The sequence below is a fragment of the Moschus berezovskii genome, chromosome 18 (assembly GCF_049115385.1).
Source record: "Moschus berezovskii isolate FMDL1 chromosome 18, NW_MosBer_1.0, whole genome shotgun sequence".
NCBI classification, from domain to species: Eukaryota; Metazoa; Chordata; class Mammalia; order Artiodactyla; family Moschidae; genus Moschus; species Moschus berezovskii.
In genome coordinates this window covers 63,523,552-63,545,128 of record NC_142477.1, presented here as the reverse complement: position 1 = coordinate 63,545,128, position 21,577 = coordinate 63,523,552, and the positions used below count along the sequence as shown (strand labels likewise).

Here is a 21,577-nt window from a genome sequence, read left to right as displayed (position 1 = left end):
CCTTTGGGTGATAAAATGATAAGTAACCTTTCTAATCACTGATGCTCCTTCTTGACCTCTTTAGTGCTCTGCTCTCCCCCTTGGCCATTAGGATCCTTTATTGCAAACAGTTGTTGAGAGATGTTACCAACAGGATAATGAGGACAAAGAGAATATTTCATACCCAGAACCAAGAACCCTAGATGTCATAGGGTTAGGATTTCACAAGGGCAGAAAATTTGTGTATGTCTCTTAATTGATCTTTAGAGTTGTTTAAAAAATTAAAAACAAAAACCAATAGCAGTAAAAACATCATTTTCTCTTTTTATACTTTTTTAATTTCTTAATTTTATAATAATTACAAAATGGTTTTGTTTTTTTTCATAATATCCCTTTCCCCTATTGGAGAAGGAAATGGCAACCCACCTTAGTACTCTTGCCTGGAAAATTCCATGGGCTACAATCCATGGGGTGGCAAAGAGTTGGGCACAACTGAGCGACTTCACTTTCACTTTTCACTTTCACTTTCCCCCATGTCAGCTGCTAATTTTAATTTTCTCAGGTTTTCCCCCATTTTTTTTAGCATCATTTAACAGCTATAGTTACTTGAAAAGGATGGAAACACTAGGAAAGATAATTCTAATGTCTTTGACTATAAAATAACCAATTATTCTATTCTGATCAAAGGAGCCCAAGTTCAGTCCTTTACAAAGTTATTTTCTTAATATCAGCTAAATTATTTTTCATTAGATAATTACTTTAAAACTCTACCCTCTCTATGTATTTTTAATTATGATTTATACTTGCTAATATTTTTATTGTTATTAATGTTTGCAAACTTCCTTCATTTGAAAAGTCAAATGGAATAGAAATCTTGGAGTTGATATTAAAATTTTAGATAAGTTTTGAAGAGTATGTTAACAGTATCTTTAATTATATTAGAGATGTGCATTCTAATGTACATGCTGATTTACATTCAGAAGTTCCAATAATAATAATGTATAAGTTGATGCCTAAGCTCATACTTTGAAAGTGAAAGGGTCAGTCACTCAGTTGTGTCCAACTCTGTGTGACCCTATCTATGAACTGTAGCCTACCAAGCTCCTGTCCATGGGATTCTCCAGGCGAGAATACTGGAGTGGGTTGCCCTTCCCTTCTCCAGGGGGGTCTTCCCAACCCAGGAATTGAACCCAGGTCTCCCACATTGCAGGCAGATTCTTTACCATCTGAGCCACCAGGGAAGCCCTCAAGCTCATATATTGAATGAATATCTTATGAATTAGTACATAATAATATTTTAATATAAGTTTATTTATTTTAATTGGAGGCTAATTAATATTAAGTTGAGGTATCTTCCTTTAAAATACAGGTAAAATGTAGGATTATGATTATGTCCATAAAGGACATTATGGATATTGAGTGGGGTTTTGTATGATGTTGTTGTTGTAAGTAAACCTTTACTAATCAGCCTTAATTGACCAGTGACTTTATTTGGTTTTGATACACTTAAAAGAAACTGAAAAGTAGCTTAATTGTGTGGAGATATTTTAGGGATTGATATTAGATAACTGATTGAAATCTAGGTTTAGGTAGGATTGAAGCAATTGTTCTTTCTGAGCTTGTGTTTCTTATACTTTCTAAAAGATTGTCATGTTACAGATATGAAGATACCTAGCACAGTAGTTGCCAGTATACCCTGAAAAAGTATTAGTTTCTTTCTTTTTTCATGCCTGCAACATTGCTGCTAAGAAGTTATTTAGTGTATGCTGCAGTATCTCCAATGATTAGGAAATTATGATTGTTCAGGTCTGACTTTTGGAAGATTTTTCTGTACATTAAACAGATCTTCATAGTCCCCAACTTTTTTTAAAAACCTCTTTTCCCAGTGTTTTTGAAAAATAATTGGCATAGATCACTGTATAAGTTTACGGTGTACAGCATGATGATTTGATTTACGTATGTTGTGAAATAATTACTATGATATGTTTAGCTAGCATCTATCATCTCATATGGGCATCCCTGATGGCTCAGCGTTAAAGAATCTGCAATGCAGGAGATTGAGGAGATGTAGGTTCGATTCCTGCGTTGAGAAGATACCCTGGAGGTGGGCATGGCAAGCCACTCCAGTATTCTTGCCTGGAGAATCCCATGGACAGAGAAGCCCAGTGGGCTACAGTCCACAGGATTGCAAAGATTCTGACGTGACTGAAGTGACTTGAGTATGCATGCACGCATCATCTCATATGGGCTTCCCAGGTGGCTCACTGATAAAGAATCCTCCAGTCAATGCAGGAGACATGGGTTTGACCCTTGGTTTGGAAAATCCCCTGGAGAATGAAATGACAACCCATTCCAGTATTCTTGCCTGGGAAATCCCATGGACAGAGGAGCCTGGCAGGCTCCAGTACATGTGGTCACAAAAGAATCTGACATGACTTAGTGGCTAAAACAACAATCATCTCCCATATAGATAAAGTAAAAAGAAAAGAAAAAAATTGTTCCCTTGTGATGAGAACTTTTAGAATCTACTCTTTTTTTAAGTTTTTTTTTTTTTTTAATGTGGACCATTTTTAAAGTCTTTATGGAATTTGTAACAGTATTGTTCTGCTTTTGGGGCCCGTGAGGCATGTGGGATCTTAGCTTCTCCACCAAGGATCAAATCTATACCCCCTGTATTGGAAATTGAATTCTTAACCACCAGAAAAGTTCCTTAGGATCTACTCTTTTAACAAATTTCCTGTGTACCTTCTACCTTTTATCCATTAGTTGAACTGACTTCTAAGTCAGCATGCATATTTTATCTCCAATCCTGTATGTAACTTTTTTTTAAAAGTCACGTTTCAAAAACATGATTTAGAGTAAACAGTCACTCCTTCAGGTACAAAAACATAAAATAGTAGATAAGTAAAACTAACAAAGAAAGGGCTTCTCAGGTTGTGCTAGGGTTAAACAACCCGCCTGCCAATGCAGTAGATGGAATTTGAGATGCGATTTGATTCCTGGGTCAGGAAGATCCCCTGGAGGAGGACACGAGAACCCACTTCAGTATACTTGCCTGGAGAAACCATGGACAAAGTTGCCTGGTTGGCTGTGATTCATAGGGATGTAAAGAATCAGACATGACTAAAGCGACTTAACATGCACACACACAAAACTGACAAAATATAATTAAATTTCATTTTTTTAGCTTCAGCATGTACTTCTCTGATAAGGAGAGGCACAGGTAAAATTGATAAATTGTGGAATGATGCAGTATTAATGCATAAATCTTGTTTCTTCACTTAGATTGTTTCTAAGTGCATTAATGGTATGAAGCTATCGGGCAAGTTTTCTTACAAAGAGAAAAATCTAACATTAGATTCTTAGAAACATTTGAGAATCCTATAGAATGGCCTCTTTACTGGACACAGATAGCTTAGTAGCTTGATTTACAAAACTAAGATGATGAAGTCATCAGGGCAAGTGAAAAATCTGTGAAGATACATTCATTTGTTTTATTTTTGATAGAAGCTTTATCCGGAAACCACTTACTAATTTTTATGACACTGATTTCTCTTGGAGGTAATGACCTACATGTCTAAAAAGGAAGTATCACAATCCACAGACTTTAAGCCTACAAAAGATCAACTGATGTGGAAAATATGGAAAGACATTAAGAGACGTGAGTTAGAATGAGAAGGTCCAATGTAAGTTGAATAGGAAGTTCTAGAAGAAAGAATGGAAAATAGGTATATTAAAAGATTTAGTGACTAAACTAGTAGTTTTTCCAAAACAAAGAAAGATATAAATCCTCAAAGCATAGATAAATAAAAAGAACACATAGTTACTGTGGTGAGACTGCTGTAAAGCAGAGACAAAGAGAACTCTTGAAAGCAACTAGAAATACTTTATCACAGAGAAGCAGCAATTAGACTGGCAAGTGATTTTCAATCAGCCTCTGTAAAGTCCAGGTGTCAATGAACTTAATATCTTCAAATGCAGAAGTAAGATAAATAGTGCCAGGACTCTATATTTGACTAAAATATTATTTTTGAAATGGAAGTAAAACAAAGATATTTTCAGACAAATAAGAATGAGTACCTTGCTATTTTCAGTTCAGTTCAGTCATTCAGTCATGTCCGACTGTGTGACCAAATGAACTGCAGCACGCCAGGCCTCCCTGTCCATCACCAACTCCTGGAGTCCACCCAAACCCATGTCCATTGAGTCAATGATACCATCCAACCATCTCATCTTTTGTCGTCGCCTTCTCCTCCTGCCCTCAATCTTTCCCAGCATCAGGGTATTTTCAAATGAGTCAGCTCTTTGCATCAGGTGGCCAAAGTATTGGAGTTTCAGCTTCAACATCAGTCCTTACAGTGAACACCCAGGACTGTTCTCCTTTAGGATGGACTTGTTGGATCTCCTTGCAGTCCAAGGGACTCTCAAGAGTCTTCTCCAACACCACAGTTAAAAAGCATCAATTCTTCAGCACTCAGCCTTTTTATAGTCCAACTCTCACATTCGTACATGACCACTGGCAAAACCATAGCCTTGACTAGATGGACATTTGTTGACAAAGTGATGTCTCTGCTTTTTAATATGCTGTCTAGGTTGGTCATAACTTTCCTTCCAAGGAGTAAGCGTCTTTTAATTTCACGGCTGCAATCACCATCTACAGTGATTTTGGAACCCAAAAAAATAAAGTCAGCCACTGTTTCCACTGTTTCCCCATCTGTTTGCCATGAAGTGACGGGGCAGTATGCCATGAACTGAGTTTTCTGAATGTTGAGCTTTAAGCCAACTTTTTTACTCTCCTCTTTCACTTTCATCAAGAGGTTCTTTAGTTCTTCACTTTCTGCCATAAGGGTGGTGTCATCTGCATATCTGACGTTATTGAGATTTCTCCCAGCAATCTTGATTCCGGCTTGTGCTTCCTCCAGCCCAGCGTTTCTCATGATATACCTGCATATAAGTTAAATAAGCAAGGCAACAATATACAGCCTTGACATACTCCTTTTCCTATTTGGAACCAGTCTGTTGTTCCATGTCCGGTTCTAACTGTTGCTTCCTGACCTGTATACAGGTTTTTTAAGAGGCAGGTCAGGTGGTCTGGTATTCTCATCTCTTGAAGAATTTTCCACAGTTTATTGTGATCCACACAGTCAAAGGCTTTGGCGTAGTCAATGAAGCAGAAATAGATGTTTTTCTGGAACTCTCTTGCTTTCTCCATGATCTAGCAGATGTTGGCAATTTGATTTCTGGGTCCTCTGTCTTTTCTAAAACCAGCTCGAACATCTGGAAGTTCACAGTTCACGTATTACTGAAGGCTGGCTTGGAAAATTTTGAGCATGACTTTACTAGTGTGTGAAATGATTACAATTGTGCGGTAGTTTGAGCATTCTTTGGCATTGCCTTTCTTTGGGATTGGAATGAAGACTGACCTTTTCCAGTCCTATGGCCACTGCTGAGTTTTCCAAATTTGCTGGCATATTGAGTGCAGCATTTTCACAGCATTGTCTTTTAGGATTTGAAATAGCTCAACTGGTATTCCATCACTTCCACTAGCTTTGTTCGTGGTGGTGCTTCCTAAGGCCCACTTCACTTCACATTCCAGGATGTGTGGCTCTAGGTGAGTGATCACACCATTATGATTATCTGGTTGGGAAGATCTTTTTTGTACAGTTCTTCTGTGTGTTCTTGCTACCTCTTCTTAATATCTTCTGCTTCTGTTAGATCCCTACCATTTCTGTCCTTTATTGAGCCCATCTTTGCATGAATATTTCCCTTGGTATCTCTAAGTTTCTTGAAGAGATCTCTGGTCTTTCCCATTCTGTTGTTTTCCTCTATTTCTTTGCACTGATCACTGAGGAAGGCTTTCTTATCTCTCCTTGCTATTCTTTGGAACTCTGCATTCAAATGAGTATATCTTTCCTTTTCTCCTTTGCTTTTCGCTTCTCTTCTTTTCACAGCTATTTGTAAGGCCTCCTCAGACAGCCATTTTGCTTTCTTGCATTTCTCTTTCTTGGGGGTGGTCTGATCCCTGTCTCCTGTACAATGTCCCGACCTCCGTCCGTGGTTCATCAGGCACTCTTATCAGATCTAGTCCCTTACATCTATTTCTCACTTCCACTGCATCATCATAAGGGATTTGATTTAGGTCATACCTGAATGGTCTAGTGGTTTCCCCTACTTTCTTCAATTTCAGTCTGAATTTGGCAATAAGGAGTTCATGATCTGAGCCACCGTCTGCTCCCAGTCTTGTTTTTGCTGACTGTATACAGCTTCTCCATCTTTGGCTGCAAAGAATATAATCAGTCTGATTTCGGTGTTGACCATCTGGTGATGTCCACGTGTGGCATCTTCTCTTGTGTTGTTGAAAGAGGATGTTTGCAATGACTAGTGCATTCTCTTGGCAAAACTCTATTAGCCTTTGCCCTGCTTCATTTCGTGTGCCAAGACCAACTTTGCCTGTTACTCCAGGTGTTTCTTGACTTCCTACTGTTCCCTATAATGAAAAGAACATCTTTTTTGGGTGTTAGTTCTAAAAGGTCTTGTAGGTCTTCATAGAACCGTTCAACTTCAGCTTCTTCAGTGTTACTGGTCGGGGCATAGACTTGGATTACTGTGATATTGAAAAGTTTGCAAACTTGGAAATGAACAGAGATCATTCTGTTGTTTTTGAGATTGCATCCAGGTACTGCATTTCAGACCTTTTTGCTGTCTATGATGGTTACTCCATTTCTTCTAAGGGATTTTTCCCACAGTAGTAGATATCATAGTCATCTGAGTTAAATTCACCCATTCCCATCGATCTTAGTTTGCTGATTCCTAGAATGTCGATGTTCACTCTTGCCATCTCCCATTTGACCACTTCCAACTTGCTTTTTTAACTACTAAAGAATGTATGCTGGAAGAAAGAAGTTGAACTCAGAAGATAGTGGTGGGATATAAGAAACAATTGGTTATTAAAGGCATTGGTAAACACAGTTCCGTTCCGTGGCTCAGTCATGTCTGACTCTATGCGACCCCGTGGACTGTAGCCTACCAGGCTTCTCCGTCCATGGGATTCTCCAGGCAAGAATACTGGAGTGGGTTACCGTTTCCTTCTCCAGGGGATCTTCCCGACCCAGGGATCGAACCCGGGTCTCCCGCATTGGAGGCAGACGCTTTAACCTCTGAGCCACCAGGGAAGCCCGGTAAACACAGAGCTATATCTAAACACACATTTGGTTAATGAGGGGGGGTCAAAAACTTAGATTTTTGGATGCTAGAAAAAATTTTCTCCAAAAGTTAAGACACCAACATAGGAATGATAACTCTCACATTTGCGAAGTAGGAACATTTTTATAAAGATTGCCATCATCACACATACCCTGCACTGAGAAATTTTATAGTCTTTTGTGAAACTTAGAAATAGAAAATAGTAAAATTTAGTAAATAAGGACAGTTCATTAAAATTAAAAATTAGTGAAACATCTAACCATATTGATAGCATTCTTCTAATTTCTTTCCAGAATATTAAAGACTTTATCAGAGAGCATTACCTATTGATGGCAGTTGGGTTACATGTCTAATTATATCCTACCTTCTCCTGTTTCTCATAAATTCTAAGTGATCGTATTATTTTTTCATAACACTAACTATATTACCTGGTGAATAGTGAATGCTCTACAAATATTCTTGAATGAATGGGAAATAAGTTGTTACTTGTTTTACCTTGCAATTCTCCTAACTGGTTATAAGTTGATCCTATGAGGTTAGAAATATCATTTCCAATTTTCAGTGTAATGTAACGGAAATTTTCTGTAATGGAGATTGTTGAGGACTTCTCTCTCCTTTCTTAATTTCACGGGCAAACATTAAGACCCAAGTTTCTCCTAGAGAGCCTTCTCAAATGAATTGTAGGTTTACTGACAGGAATTGATTGCCATAAGAAATAGGCAATTATTTATTAGTTCATAGAAGTTGTGAAACTAATCTCAAAAAAATCTTAACTTATGCTATGAAGAATAATGCGTATGTGAAAAAGAACTGTGTTCTTGTAGAGCTAAGCTCGTGGGTAATCAGAAAGAAAATCATCAGTGCCACACACTAACTGTACTGTGTTGTTCACTGTTCAGTCACCCAGTCGTGTTCTATACTCTATCACCTTATATATTTTATTTAGGGAAATTAACTCACCTACTACGATTGTTGTACAGTTTCTCCAGGAGTAAAAATGTTTCAGTATTCATTTAACTTAATTAGAGTTTGGGACCTACCTCTTGATGCTTATTCAGCAATTGATATACATGTGCAATTGGAACTGATATTCATATGCAAATAAATCAACCATGGTGTAGGATTCAGTTTAGAGAAAAAAGGGTATTTCTGAAAGTATGATATTGTTCTCAGATTCTTTCAGAAAACGTACCTCTTGCTCTCTTAATAAGAAATAAAATTTTCTTGTTTTTTTTTTTCTTTTGTCTTCCAAGACAGTATTTTTTATCTTGGTATTCTTAATTGGGGTTTCAAAATCTTTCTTATTCAAGTTGATATTTTAGATGAGAGGTCTGTTTGAAAACTCTGCAGAGTGTCCTCCAAGACTAGTTTAGCATCTTGAGAGTTTCCCCACATGTCGATTTCTTGTCCCATACTTTAAACAGCGATATGTGAGAAGTTAATACCTAGCAGATTCAAATTCCCAGGAGCCCACTAACATAATGAAATCTTTTTTTAAGAGTGGAAATCAAACTTTCAAAATGTGTTATTCCCTGAAGAATATGAGTGCTTTATCAGAGGACTCTATTTTAGAATCTTGAGATTAAATTTTTGGAAAGAATATCTTAAGCACTTGCCATTTTAGGGTAGAGATTTTCAAGAAACTTTTGGAAAATATCAATAGAGTTTCTATGACTTGACTAAATAGTATGTTTTCCTAATAGATACGATGAATATTGTCCTTCAATATTCAATGCTAAGTCGCTTCAGTCATGTCCGACTCTGTGCGACCCCATAGACGGAAGCCCACCAGACTCTGCCATCCCTGGGATTCTCCAGGCAAGAACACTGGAGTGGGTTGCCATTTCCTTCTCCAGTGCGCGAAAGTGAAAGTGAAGTTGCTCAGTCGTGTCCGACTAGTAGCGACCCCATGGACTGCAGCCTACCAGGCTCCTCCGTCCATGGGATTTTCTAGGCAAGAGTACTGGAGTGGCTTGCCATTGCCTTCTCCGTTTCTTTGCATAGTTCTGTCTGAAGAAATTTTAGGCTTCTTTTCTTCTGTTTAAAGTAAGATTTAGACCTAGTGAAAATGTTAGTCAGTTGTGTCCAACTCTCCTCTATCCATGGAATTCTCCAGGCAAGAATACTGCAGTGGGCAGCCATTCCCTTCTCCAGGGGATCTTCCCAACCCAGGGATCAAACCCAGGTAGATTCTTTACTGTAGATTCTTTACTGCAGGAAGATTCTTTACTGTCTGAGCCACCAGAGAAGCACTTTTACCTAATAAAAATAATAAAATATCAAGAGTATGGTCAAGGATTATAACATTGTTAGTAATTTCTCAATCATTATCCTAACAATGCTTTCTGTTTTTGTGAATATATTTCTCTTTGAGTATTTTTGATATATGATATAATATTTTAATAGCATAAAATATTAATCCTACTGCTTTTAAATAAACTAAGAGAATATATTTAGGAACATATAGTAAAAAACCATCTCCTGTAGAAAAGGAAAAATAAATTAGTACAAATAGCTTTCTCTTTAAACAGAAACTGAAACTTTGAAAGAAAGAAGAATTTTTAATATGTTGGATTGTAGGACAGGAAAGTTTTTTTATATTATCCACAGCACATGTTTTTCTTTTCTGAGGTTTTAACTTTCTTCTGGCTCAATAATTCTCCACATGGGATTTAAAGTAGATAAATTAGGTATAATAGATGAATTTTTTAGAGTATTTTAAAAGTCTAATATAAATTTTGTTTCTTTCTCTGCCTGGTGGAGTGAAACACCTTAAAGAGGGGCCCCGAAAGTTCCTTCCTTTTTGCTATGTTCCGTGGGGCATCTCTGTTTATAGCAATGTTTAACTAGTGAATTCATTATATTACTGCTGTATTTCTGAATTGTGTTTATGTGGCAAAAATTATTTTTAAAAAGTTTTAATTAAGATGCAATTGACAAATAGCATAATATTAGTTTCAGGTGTACAACATAATGATTCAATATTTGTATATATTGCAAAATTATCCTGACAATAAATATAGTTAGTATGTATCACCATAAACAGTTACTATTTTTTTTCTTGTCATATGTGGCATAAGTTCTTACATTTATGCTTTGAGTATAAATGAGCAGTTGGGGAATAATAGCAATAGAATTTAATGTTGCGTATAAATGTATCTTTACCCTCCAGATTAATATGTTCTTACTGCAAATTTATATATTATAGATATTGTTTCCAGTTTAAATTGAAAACTTTTAATGTCACTAATGATGCTGGTTTGTTGTTGTTCAGTCGCTCAGTCGTGTCCAACTCTTTGCAGCCCCGTGGATGGCAGCACGCTAGGGCTTCCCTGTCCTTCACCATCTCCCGGAGTTTACTAAAACTTGTGTCCATTGATTCAGAAATGCCGTCCGACCATTTGATCTTCTTTCTTCCATTCTCTTCCTGCCTTGAGTCTTTCCCAGCTTCAAAATCTTTTCCAGTGAGTTGGCTGTATGCATCAGATGGCCTAACTATTGGAGCTTCAGCATCAGCTATTCCAATTAATATTCAGGGTTGATTTCCTTTGGGATTGACTGGTTTGATCTCCTGGCTGTCCAAGACACTCTTAAGAGTCTTCTCCAACACCACAGTTCAAAGCTATCAATTCTTCGGCATTCTCCCTTTTTTATTGTCCAGCTCTCACATACGTACATGACTGCTGGAAAAACGATAGCTTTGACTATACTAACCTTTGTAGGCAAACTAATGTCTTTGCCTGTTAATACACTATCTAGGTTTGTCCCAGTTTTTCTTCCAAGCAGCAAGCATCTTTTGATTTCATGACTGTAGTCACCATCCACAGTGATTTTGGAGCCCAAGAAAATAAAGTCCGCCACTGTTTCCACTGTTTCCCCATCTTTTTTCCTTGAAGTGATGGGACCAGATGCCATTTTCTTTGTTTTCTGAATGTTGAGCTTCAAGCCGACCTTTTCACTCTCCTCTTTCACTTTCATCAAGAGGCTTTTTAGTTCCTCTTCACTTTCTGCCATAAGGGTGGTGTCATCTGCATATCTGAGGTTATTGATGTTTCTACCTGCAGTCTTGATTCCAGCTTTTGCTTCAGCCAACCCCGCATTTCATATGATTACTTTGCATATAAGGTAAATAAGCAGGGTGACAATATATAGCCTTGACATACTCCTTTCCCAGTTCGGAACCAGTCCGTTGTTCATGTCCAGTTCTGTTGCTTCTTGACCTGCATACAGTTTTCTCAGGAGGCAGGTCAGGTGGTCTGGTATTCCCATATCTTTAAGAGTTTTCCACAGTTTATTGTGATCTGCAAAGTCAAAGGCTTTAGTATAATCAAAGAAACAGAAGTAGATGTTTTTTAGGAATTCTCTAGCTTTTTCTGTGATCCATTGGATTTTGGCAATTTGATCTCTGATTCCTCTGCCTTTTGTAAACCCAACTTGAATGTCTGGAAGTTCTCGATTCACGTACTCTAAATCCTAGTGTGGATTTGTGAGCATTATGAGCATTATTTTGTTAGTGTGTGAAATGAGTGCAATTATACAATAGTTTGAACATTCTTTGGTGTTGCCCTTCTTTGGGATTGGAATGAAAACTGACCTTTTCCAGTCCTATGACCATTGCTGAGTTTTCCAAATTTGCTGGCATATTGAGTGCAGCACTTCAACAGCATCATCTTTTAGATTTGAAATAGCTCAGCTGGAATTTCATCACCTTCACTAGCTTTGTTTGTAATGATGCTTCCTAAGGCCCTCTTGACTTCACATTCCAGGATGTCTGACTCTAGGTGAGTGATCACACCTTCGTGATTTTGTGGGTCATTAATATCTTTTTTGTACAGTTCTTCTGTGTATTCTTGCCCCCTCTTCTTAATATCTTCTGCTTCTATTAGGTCCATACTGTCTCTGTCCTTTATTGTTTCCATATTTGCATGGATTGTTCCCTTGGTTTCTCTAATTTTCTTGAAGAGATCTCTAGTCTTTCCATTCTATTATATCCCTTTATTTCTTTGCATTATTCACTTAAAAACACTTTCTTATCTCTCCTTACTATTCTCTGGAACTCTGCATTCAGATGGGTATATGTTTCCCTTTCTCCTTTGCATTTCGCTTCTCTTCTTTTCTCAATTATTTGTAAGGCCTCCTTAGACAACCATTTTGCCTTTTTTGCATTTCTTTTCTTAGGGATGCTTTTGATCACTGCCTCCTGCTAGTTGGTGAGCATATATTAAAAACACCTAAAATTTTTCAGTATTTTCTTCAAAGTAATCTTTTTTGGCCATTCTTTTCAAACGCTTTATTTTGGTATATGTTGGCCAGCTTATTTTAAAATCTGATAGATTAATATGTGCATGCGTGCTCAGTCACGTCAGTTGTGTCCGACTCTTTGCAACTCCATGGACTGTAGCCTTCCAGGCTCCTCTGTCCATGGGATTCTGCAGTCAAGAATACTGGAGTGGGTTGCCATGCCCTTCTCCAGGAGATCTTCCTGGCCCAAGGATTGAACCTGTAGCTCCCGTGTCTCCTGCATTTCAGGCAGATTCTTTACCCACTGAGACACCTCAGATGGTGTGAACAAAATGAGATATTTTAAATTGCCAGCATGTAATTCTCCTGTGCTGGAATGGGGTAGTGAGAAGTCATAATCAAGAAGACAGAACAGCCCCAAATAACATCTGAAATATATCAGTTATGGAAATGGCACATAAATAGCAGCATTTGTTCAAACCAAATTTCCCTTTCATGAAAGTGGGCTACGTTGATGAACTGCAAATAACATTGCTAGATTGTTCTTTTGGCATATAATAATTTTAGAAATCACTCCCTGTACATTCCTATAATCTCTCTTTTTTAAAAAAATACTCTTTATTAGAATATTTCATTAGGTCTAGGAAATTCCCTACTCGGCAACTCTATTAGTTTGAACATTTGTGCTATCGTATGTTTTGGGGAGTAATAGACATATGTGTGCTTTCCACATATTCTTTCCTTCTCACTACTCTCTATTAATAGAATTTGTGTACATTATTTTAAAAAGAGTCTGATTAAAACAAAGATATACTTAAAAATGAAGATATACTTTATCTATTGAAAAAAGAATTATGAAGACAAATATTAAAAATTATTCTGTGAAACAGGTAACCTACCTTCCAAAAGGACCTCCTCTAAAATCCTCATCTCTGATGCTTCAGTACCAGTAAGAGACAAGTAATGCTTAATATGGCTAATATACTGTGGGTATTTTTTATGGACAAATGACTATGATTTTAGTCTCTACTTCTGATCAACTTGCTTTTGCCTTCTTTCCTAGGAAGTGTGTAGAGAGCTCTGGTGTCTCAGCAAAAGCAACCGCTGTGTCACCAACAGTATTCCCGCAGCTGAGGGAACTCTCTGTCAAACTGGGAATATTGAAAAGGGGGTAAGCTCAAAAGATTCATTAGCTTTTAATATGTAGATTAAACTGACAAATTTCTGGGTTTGATATTCAGCCACTAGAAAATCATGCATCCTAATTAAAATGTGCTTGAGAAGATAGTAATTTTCTAGCCTAATGAATTATCTGGATATCTGCAAATATGCATTGTTTAGGAAAGTATAGTGAGTATTTTCTGAATCAGTTTCATCTTTCTGTATGTATACATTCGAGCTGTATTTGTGCAAAAAAAGCCCAACAGCAGTCTTATTTAATAGAGTCTATCTAGTCATATGACTGTTTTTTTGCAACAGTTTCCAAGAAAATTATGTGATCCTAAAATAGATTTTATAACTATAGTCTAATGAGTCATTTTTAAATTGTAATATGAGAGAAAGATCTAATAGTAGAAGAATAATTTATTGAACATAGAAATGATTGCTAAATAATTTTTAGTATCATCAACCTAGTTTTCAAAAACCATAATTATTAGGAATTGTTTAAACGAATAAGAATATTTTAGGCTTTTCTTGAATAGGAATTGCAATATATGTGATTCTAAAATTTATTGCTATGGACTGAGTTTACAACAGTAACAACACTGTCATCTGTTCTCAGTTCTGACTTCTTCCATGTTAGTTGGGCTTGTTTCAACAAATATTATAGTGAATTTCAGCTTGCAATCTGACGTTTAAATAAAAAGAATGAAAGCTTTTGGGCAGCTGTCACAGTTTATTAATCTGTGCTGATGGCTTCATTCAGGACCCATGACCTAGTGCCATGTTGATGGTTTTTCCATACTGAGTTTGGAAATGTTGGTAAATTATGCTAAATGTATAAATTGATAGGGTCATTTTTAAAAGATTAAGAATCTTTTTTTGAAACTTTTGTAAGTAGCCAATAAAAATACAGAGACCTTCACACACTACCAAAAATTCCTTCTGTTTTTTAATAGATGTAATAGAAATATTAGGAACCACATTCTTGAAACAACAGTCTAGGTTTATTCTGGAACCAACAATTCTTGTCAATGACAAGTAGCAATTTACATCGATCTGTACTTAGAAGAAATATACAACTGTAAAGGGAAAGTCACAGAGAGAATCTGTTTCCTTATTTGCCATTGATTGATTATCATTCTTGTGATCTACACCAGCAGCTCACTGTTTCTATTTGCCTGTAATAATAGTATCACTAGACCTGATATCTCTTTTTATTTTACTTTAATTTTAAACCCAAAGCATGAAGAACTCATTCTTATAAACACTTAAGAGCTCTTCTGAAAGCATCTGTAAATTATATGATCACTCTAATTAGGTAAACCACAAGTAGTGGCTATCTGAGAACCCAACTCAGTCATCTTTATGGTAAACACAGTCAATATCTCATAATTTGTGCTTAATAGCAGGGCTCTGAAATATCATATTTTAAAGCTTATGTGCATATAATTGATAGAGATGTCATTTACAAATGCATTACAGTTTTGAAGGCTACTTAGAAAATGTTCTAAATAATATCAAAGCTAACAATATTGAATTTAAATTTAGATTAGCAAATAGAAGGGAAATATAATTATTTCTAAGCATAAGTAAGAATAAGCACAGACAAGAGAAAGTAAATAAAATGGGGCAAAAATGTATTTGATTTCTAAAGATTCACTTTCTTAATCTAGGCTAATGGTTGTCAACTTTTTAATCGTTAAATACTTTGTTCAAATGCATTCTACATAATTCTGTTATATACACTTGAAAACAATGGAAATGCTCAGGTTAAAAGAACCCCTTGCCTGCCTTCTTACCCTCTCCTTAGAATCTTCTCAGCTTCCAGAAGACTTTTACACAACAACTTGCACTCTGTTAAAGTCTGTTTAAGAACAAGTGTTAGCAAAGTTTGCCTACCCAGAGGTCATTAATATTCACAACATTAGAGTGCAGTTTCATAAAGTCAATACTTTGGATTTCATCATCTCAAATTAATATGTAAAACAAATCTTAGCCGTTCTTCCAAAGTCATGGAAGGTCTATAGATAGAATAGCCTTAGGAGATTTTTAAATGAATGAATGAAAAAAACAAATAAACATAAAAACTCTTAGAAATAGAAAGGACAGAGTGCTAGGAGAAGACTCTCAAAATATCCCCAATCATTAATTTTGAATTTATGAAAAAACTTCAAAAGCTAGATAAACTTATATTTTTTTCCAACTTACATTTTTAAGGGAAAAAAGTACAAAGAACTATTCATGTGAGCTGAATTTATTTTATTTTTCACTTACTGCATTTGCCTTGTTATCTGCTTATGAATTTTTATTATTGTTGATCTCAAGCTACTTTTTTCCTTAAGAGAGAAGCATGGTACTATTAACAAATGCAGATTTTCCTCTTAAAGCTATACCTATTTGGGTATTAGGGCTTCCCATGTGGCACTAGAGGTAAAGAATCCACCTGCCAGTGCAGGAGACATAAGAGACAAAGGTTTAATCCCTGGGTTGGAAAGATCCCTTGGAGGAGGGCATAGCAACCCACTCTAGCATTCTTGCCTGGAGAATGGCTCCTAAGCACAGAGGAGCCTGGCAGGCTGCAGTCCATAGCGTTACAGAGTTGGACAGGACTGAAGCGACTGGGCATGCACACACATTTGGATATTAAATAAGAGCCCAGAATTTAATTCAAACCAAAATAGCCATGCAAACAGTAACAAAATTAAAGCAAAGTTTTCAGTTTGTCTGGTCAACTTTGTGTAACCAGTCTGTATTTGTGCCATCTATAAATAGTTGACATTATCAGTTATAATGATTATAAATGATAATGAATAGTTTTATACTTACACTGTGCCAAGCGCATATTTATTCTGTTTACTATTGACAAAAATCTTCTACAGTGGGTACTGTTTTAATTCCATTTTACAGATGAAGAAAGTAAGACTTGAAAGCCTAAGATTACATAGCATTGAATAGTAAAGCTGAGATTCTAGCCCAGGTCTTTCTGGTTTCAAAGTTGAAAACTGTCCCTCTCTACTGCCTCTGATTATAGTTTACCTTCAAATGGGAAATTATGTGGAATAAAAGGCAAATTTTCATGTCAGAGGAATGCTGAGTCACTGAGCCTGAAATGGTTTAACAGTATGTTTTACCCTTTATTACTAAGTAGATTTTTCACTTATTTACTTGCAGCAGTTTGTTATCTCTGGAATCACAATAAAAAGGCCCCTGGACAGAACATTAAGCTAAATATATACGGTAGTTGGCAAAATAGTGAATTGGCAAAATAATGAATCTCACTTTAAAGTGAGAGAAAACCTATTTTTACATATTTCATAGAGATAGAGTGAGAATGGAATGAGATACTATCTTGGTGAGCTTTTTGTTGGCTTCCTCAGAGGAATGGTGCTAATAGATGTTACTAGAACATCATCATTACTTTTCATTGTTATGTGCCAACCTTAGATGGTGGTGGGCAGAAAATTATTTGCCAGACTGTCTTAACTGTTAGTAATGAGCCTCACAGACTGTAAGCATGAGTTGTGTGTCTCAGAAGCATGAATGGTATATCCACAACCTCTGATCTTAATTCTGAATTTCAAAATTACTCTTAGCAGAAGGAACAAGAAAGAACCTATATCCTGTCTAGCCAGCAGGATAAAACCAAAGCTGCTCATAGTTTTTTAAATAAATCTTTTTTTTAAAAGGTTGGGGGAGGGGAGAAATATGGCTCAAGTGATAGCATAGACATATCCAGAGGACTGGATCCACAATGATCTCGTCAAACTCTGGCTGCAAAAGATACGGGATCTTTGCCCGGGGGCGCAGTTCCACAAATGTTCCATGTAAGTATGGGAGCTGTTCCATGCACATTTAGCAGATGGAGTAAGAAATATGGCCAAAAAATTAAAAACTGATCTTTGCGTGAGTCCTGGGGGGTCTGACATCGCTATTACAGGCATTGGATGTTTGCCTGAATAAGCCATTCAAGGGCTGAATAAGAACCATATGGTCTGAAAGGATGTGCTCTGGGACAGTAGCATTAACCAAAGGAGGAAATTTGATGAGCCCAGACAGTGCATTGGTACTGTGTGTCCATGGGTCACACTCCTACAAACCAGTCAGTATAACTTGCAGTAAAAGAGTTTTTGTTAGACATGCCATCAGCAATAGCCCTTTGGACAGAACTCGGAGGGATGCCATATTTGATGTGATAGTAAACAAAGATCTACAGTATAAAAATTCTGATAGTAGTGTTAGCACTGTTACTAAACAGGATATTAAGGATAATCAAAACCCAGCTCTTGTAAGCTCTGATGGTGACCACAAAGAACATTTAATATATTTGGTTTATTGCCAAAATATTAATTTAGTGATTCTACAAGACCCAATTAGAGACACAGTCCAGAATTTAGGCTTACATATACATGACATTGATTCCTAATATTTTTGCATGGTAAACACAAGACTAGATTAGAATAGAATTATTACATGTCCTTTTAAAGCACTGGCTATATAATAGGACATTTGCAGCCTTAGATCTTCATTCTCCTAGAGTAGAATTTAATATGTCTTGTCTGTGTACCAAACTATAAACACAGGAAGTAAAGAAAGAATAACTCTTCCAATTGCTCCAGAAATTTGAATAGTATGGGATGACAAGTTCTGATTTAGAATTTGGGCTGAAATAAACTTTAGCATTCTCACACCTGCACAGTGAAAGATAAGCCTTCTAATAGCACTGTGCTCCAACTCTCAGCTTTTCTGATTTGGGAAGAATGTTCTATATTGAATCACCAATATCACATCCTTTAAAATCTTAGGATTTCCTTCAGTTCAGTCAGTTCAGTTCAGTCACTTAGTTGTGTCCGACTCTTTGCGACCCCGTGAATCACAGCACGCCAGGCCTCCCTGTCCATCACCAACTCCCGGAGTTCACTCAAACTCATGTCCATCGAGTCGGTGATGCCATCCAGCCATCTCATTCTCTGTCGTCCCTGTCCCTTCCCACCCCCAATCCCTCCCAGCATCAGAGTCCTTTCCAGTGAGTCAACTCGTCGCATGAGGTGGCCAAAGTATTGCAGTTTCAGCTTTAGCATCAGTCCTTCCAATGAACACCCAGGATTGATCTCCTAGAAGTATCTTATTCCAGATGCTGGCTAGACCCAGTGCTGGCTGTGGTACAAGATCTACCATAATTACATCCTAAAATATGTCTAGTTTAAAAAAAATTATTTTAAAATACTGTGTGTATACTTATTTTGAAATTTTACTTTGTAGAATTCTGATAAATTTTCAAAGTTAGATTGTTTGATTTATAATATTAATAAAATTTGGTGGCTTAACAGAAAAAAATGTTTAATAATGAATAAGTGTTTCTTAAGAAAAATGTTAAAGCCTCAGTGGAATATATCATCTTTCTAGATAGTTTTAAAGACGTATTTCTTTTATTTAGAAGGAATGTGTAAAGCAAGAATGAACAGTACGAGATGTTATGTTTGGAATGTGATAATTTCACTTCTTTCACCTTTCTGAATCTGGTTAAACACACCGGAATTAGCGAAAAGAAGGCCAAATTTATTTACTTTATCTGGATATTTTAGGCTAAAGTAATATGACTGATATTTAGAATAGTACAAAATCACTAGATTGGATATAATCCTTGAGAATAAAAATTAAAAACTAGTTTCCTTCTGAATATTTAACGTTTCTAGTTTAAGAAATGAAGTAAAATTCTATGCCTGTGGAAGTAGAACTTTTACAGTTTTGGCATCTTCAGGTTAAAAAAGGATAATAATAGAAAATACAAAACTCAGAATTCTCACCTTTACTATGCTTATAGGATTTGTATACTTAAAGTTTATTTGGTGTAAACTAATTATATTAATTATGACTTACATTAAAATCTTAGTGTAGATTGATTAATATCGTCATCTAGAAAATTAGCTCAGATAACTTGATCCACATGAAGTTCCCTATAGGTTTCTTAAAAAGCTTATTAAGTTAAATAAGTTTCTTCTCTTAAAATCATGTAGTACATTAAGATACATAATACTACCAGAAGGAGAGGTAGCAAAAACTCCAGAGATCCTTTCCTATAAACACATGGTTGAGAGGAGAGTAAACAAGCATAAAAGAACAGTCTGCCAGCAAGCAAAGTTAAACAAGTCATTTGATAGATTTGTAACTTCTTTGAGGGTATGTCTGTATAGAACTAATTTCTGTAGTCATCCTAATCCAAACCATGTTATAATAAAAAACTGGAATTAGTCCCCATTTTGTAGTTAGGGAAACTAAAGAAAAGAAACAAAGGACTTGCTTTGGACTAAAGAAGGATGTTGCTAAATGAGAACTGAAGTTTGTAAGAGGCTACACACAGACTTCCGTGGTGGGCTTCCCTGGTGGCTCAGATGGTAAAGAATCCGCCTGCAATGTTAGAGACCTTTGTTTGATCCCTGTGTTGGGAAGATCCCCTGGAAGAGGCATGGTAACCCACTCTAGTATTCTTGCCTGGAGAAGCCCCATGGACAGAGGAGCCAAGAAAATGTTTGGGCTTCCCTGGTGGGATCAAAAGGTAAAGAATCTGCCTGAAATGTGGGAGACCTGGGTTCGATCCCTCAGTTGGGAAGATCCCCGGGAGAAGGGAATAGCTAGTCACTCCAGTAATTCTGGCCTGGAGAGTTCCATGGGGTCGCAAAGAGTCGGACATGACCGAGCAACTTTGAGCTTCCCTGGTAGTTGGGCTTCCCTGGTAGCTTAGCTGTTAAAGAATCCTCCTGCAATGCAGGAGACCCTGATGGTATTTCTGGGTCGGGAATTTTCCCTGGTGAAGGGATAGGCTACCCACCCCAGTATTCTTGGGCTTCCCTGGTGGCTCAGATGGTAAAGAATCCACCTGCAATGTGGGAGACGTGGGTTCAGTCCCTGGGTTGGGAAGATCCCCTGGAGGAGGGCATGGCAACGCACTCCAGTATTCTTGCCATGGAGAATCCCCGTGGACAGAGGAGCCTGGTGGGCTACAGTCCATGGGGTGGCAAAGAATCTGACACGACTGAGAGACTAAAATCAACACACTGACTGAAGACTAAGTTGTTAATTAATTATTAAATTAGACACTAGTCTCTTGTCAACTGCTAAATGGCTGAAATTTATATTATTATTATGAATTCTTCATTCTTTACCCATTAATTTATGTTATTTAACTTTCTGATATAATTGTCTATTATGTTATGACTGTAGAATAGATATAATCAATAGCATGAATTTTCACAATAAAAGGTTTTAGCAAACCACTTAACAGAATACTACTGCTGTGTATATATTAATTAATGGTAAGAACTGAGCAACGTTTTACAAACTGAATATTGGTATTTGTCTTGTACCTTAAGTATACATTTTAAGAGGAAAACAGGAGAATTTATGTGATTTATTTCCCCGTGCTGTGTTTTGTGAGCATCTAAAAAACATGTAAAAAATATTATTTAATACTTTATAACCTACATCTTTCAGTGTTTTTGTGGCCTTCACAATTTTATGCCCTAAAAAATGTACAAAGTGGAATTTTTCCTCTATTAATTATAAGAATATTCAAGGAGGTATGAAAAAACATATATACATGTATATATATATATATATTTGCAGCTAATTGAATTTAAAAAAAACTCGTGTTATTTTGTATTTTATGTAGTAAAAACAGTTCAATAAAGTATATTAGCGTATTTATTAATGTGTTCAGATATATAGTCCTATACCTCCAATTGATTTTTCCCTACATTTTTTATGTGTATTTGGACAGCAAATCCTTTTCTCTTAGTAACTGATCTTGGGCAAGTCAACCTTAAGATTCTAGTTGCTGCATATGAAAAAATGAAGTGCTTAGACCACATAAATTCTAAAACCTCTTTGAGCTTTAAGTGCAGCACTGTGATTATATAGGTATATGTAAAATCAAATTTTATTCTTATTTGAAATCAGTAATGCTAAGTTTCTGACTTAAAAAATACACAAATTT

At 36.5% G+C, this 21,577-nt stretch overlaps 1 protein-coding gene across 1 annotated transcript in view; it reads left to right on the top strand.

Moving 5' to 3' along the window:
- The window catches only part of ADAMTS6 (ADAM metallopeptidase with thrombospondin type 1 motif 6), a 304,548-nt gene that overhangs the window by 171,249 nt on the left and 111,722 nt on the right, over positions 1-21,577 (top strand). The window contains exon 12 of the mRNA XM_055421989.2: positions 13,487-13,594. Coding sequence (XP_055277964.2) covers positions 13,487-13,594 — 108 coding nt within the window. The remainder of the gene's footprint in view (positions 1-13,486; positions 13,595-21,577) is intronic.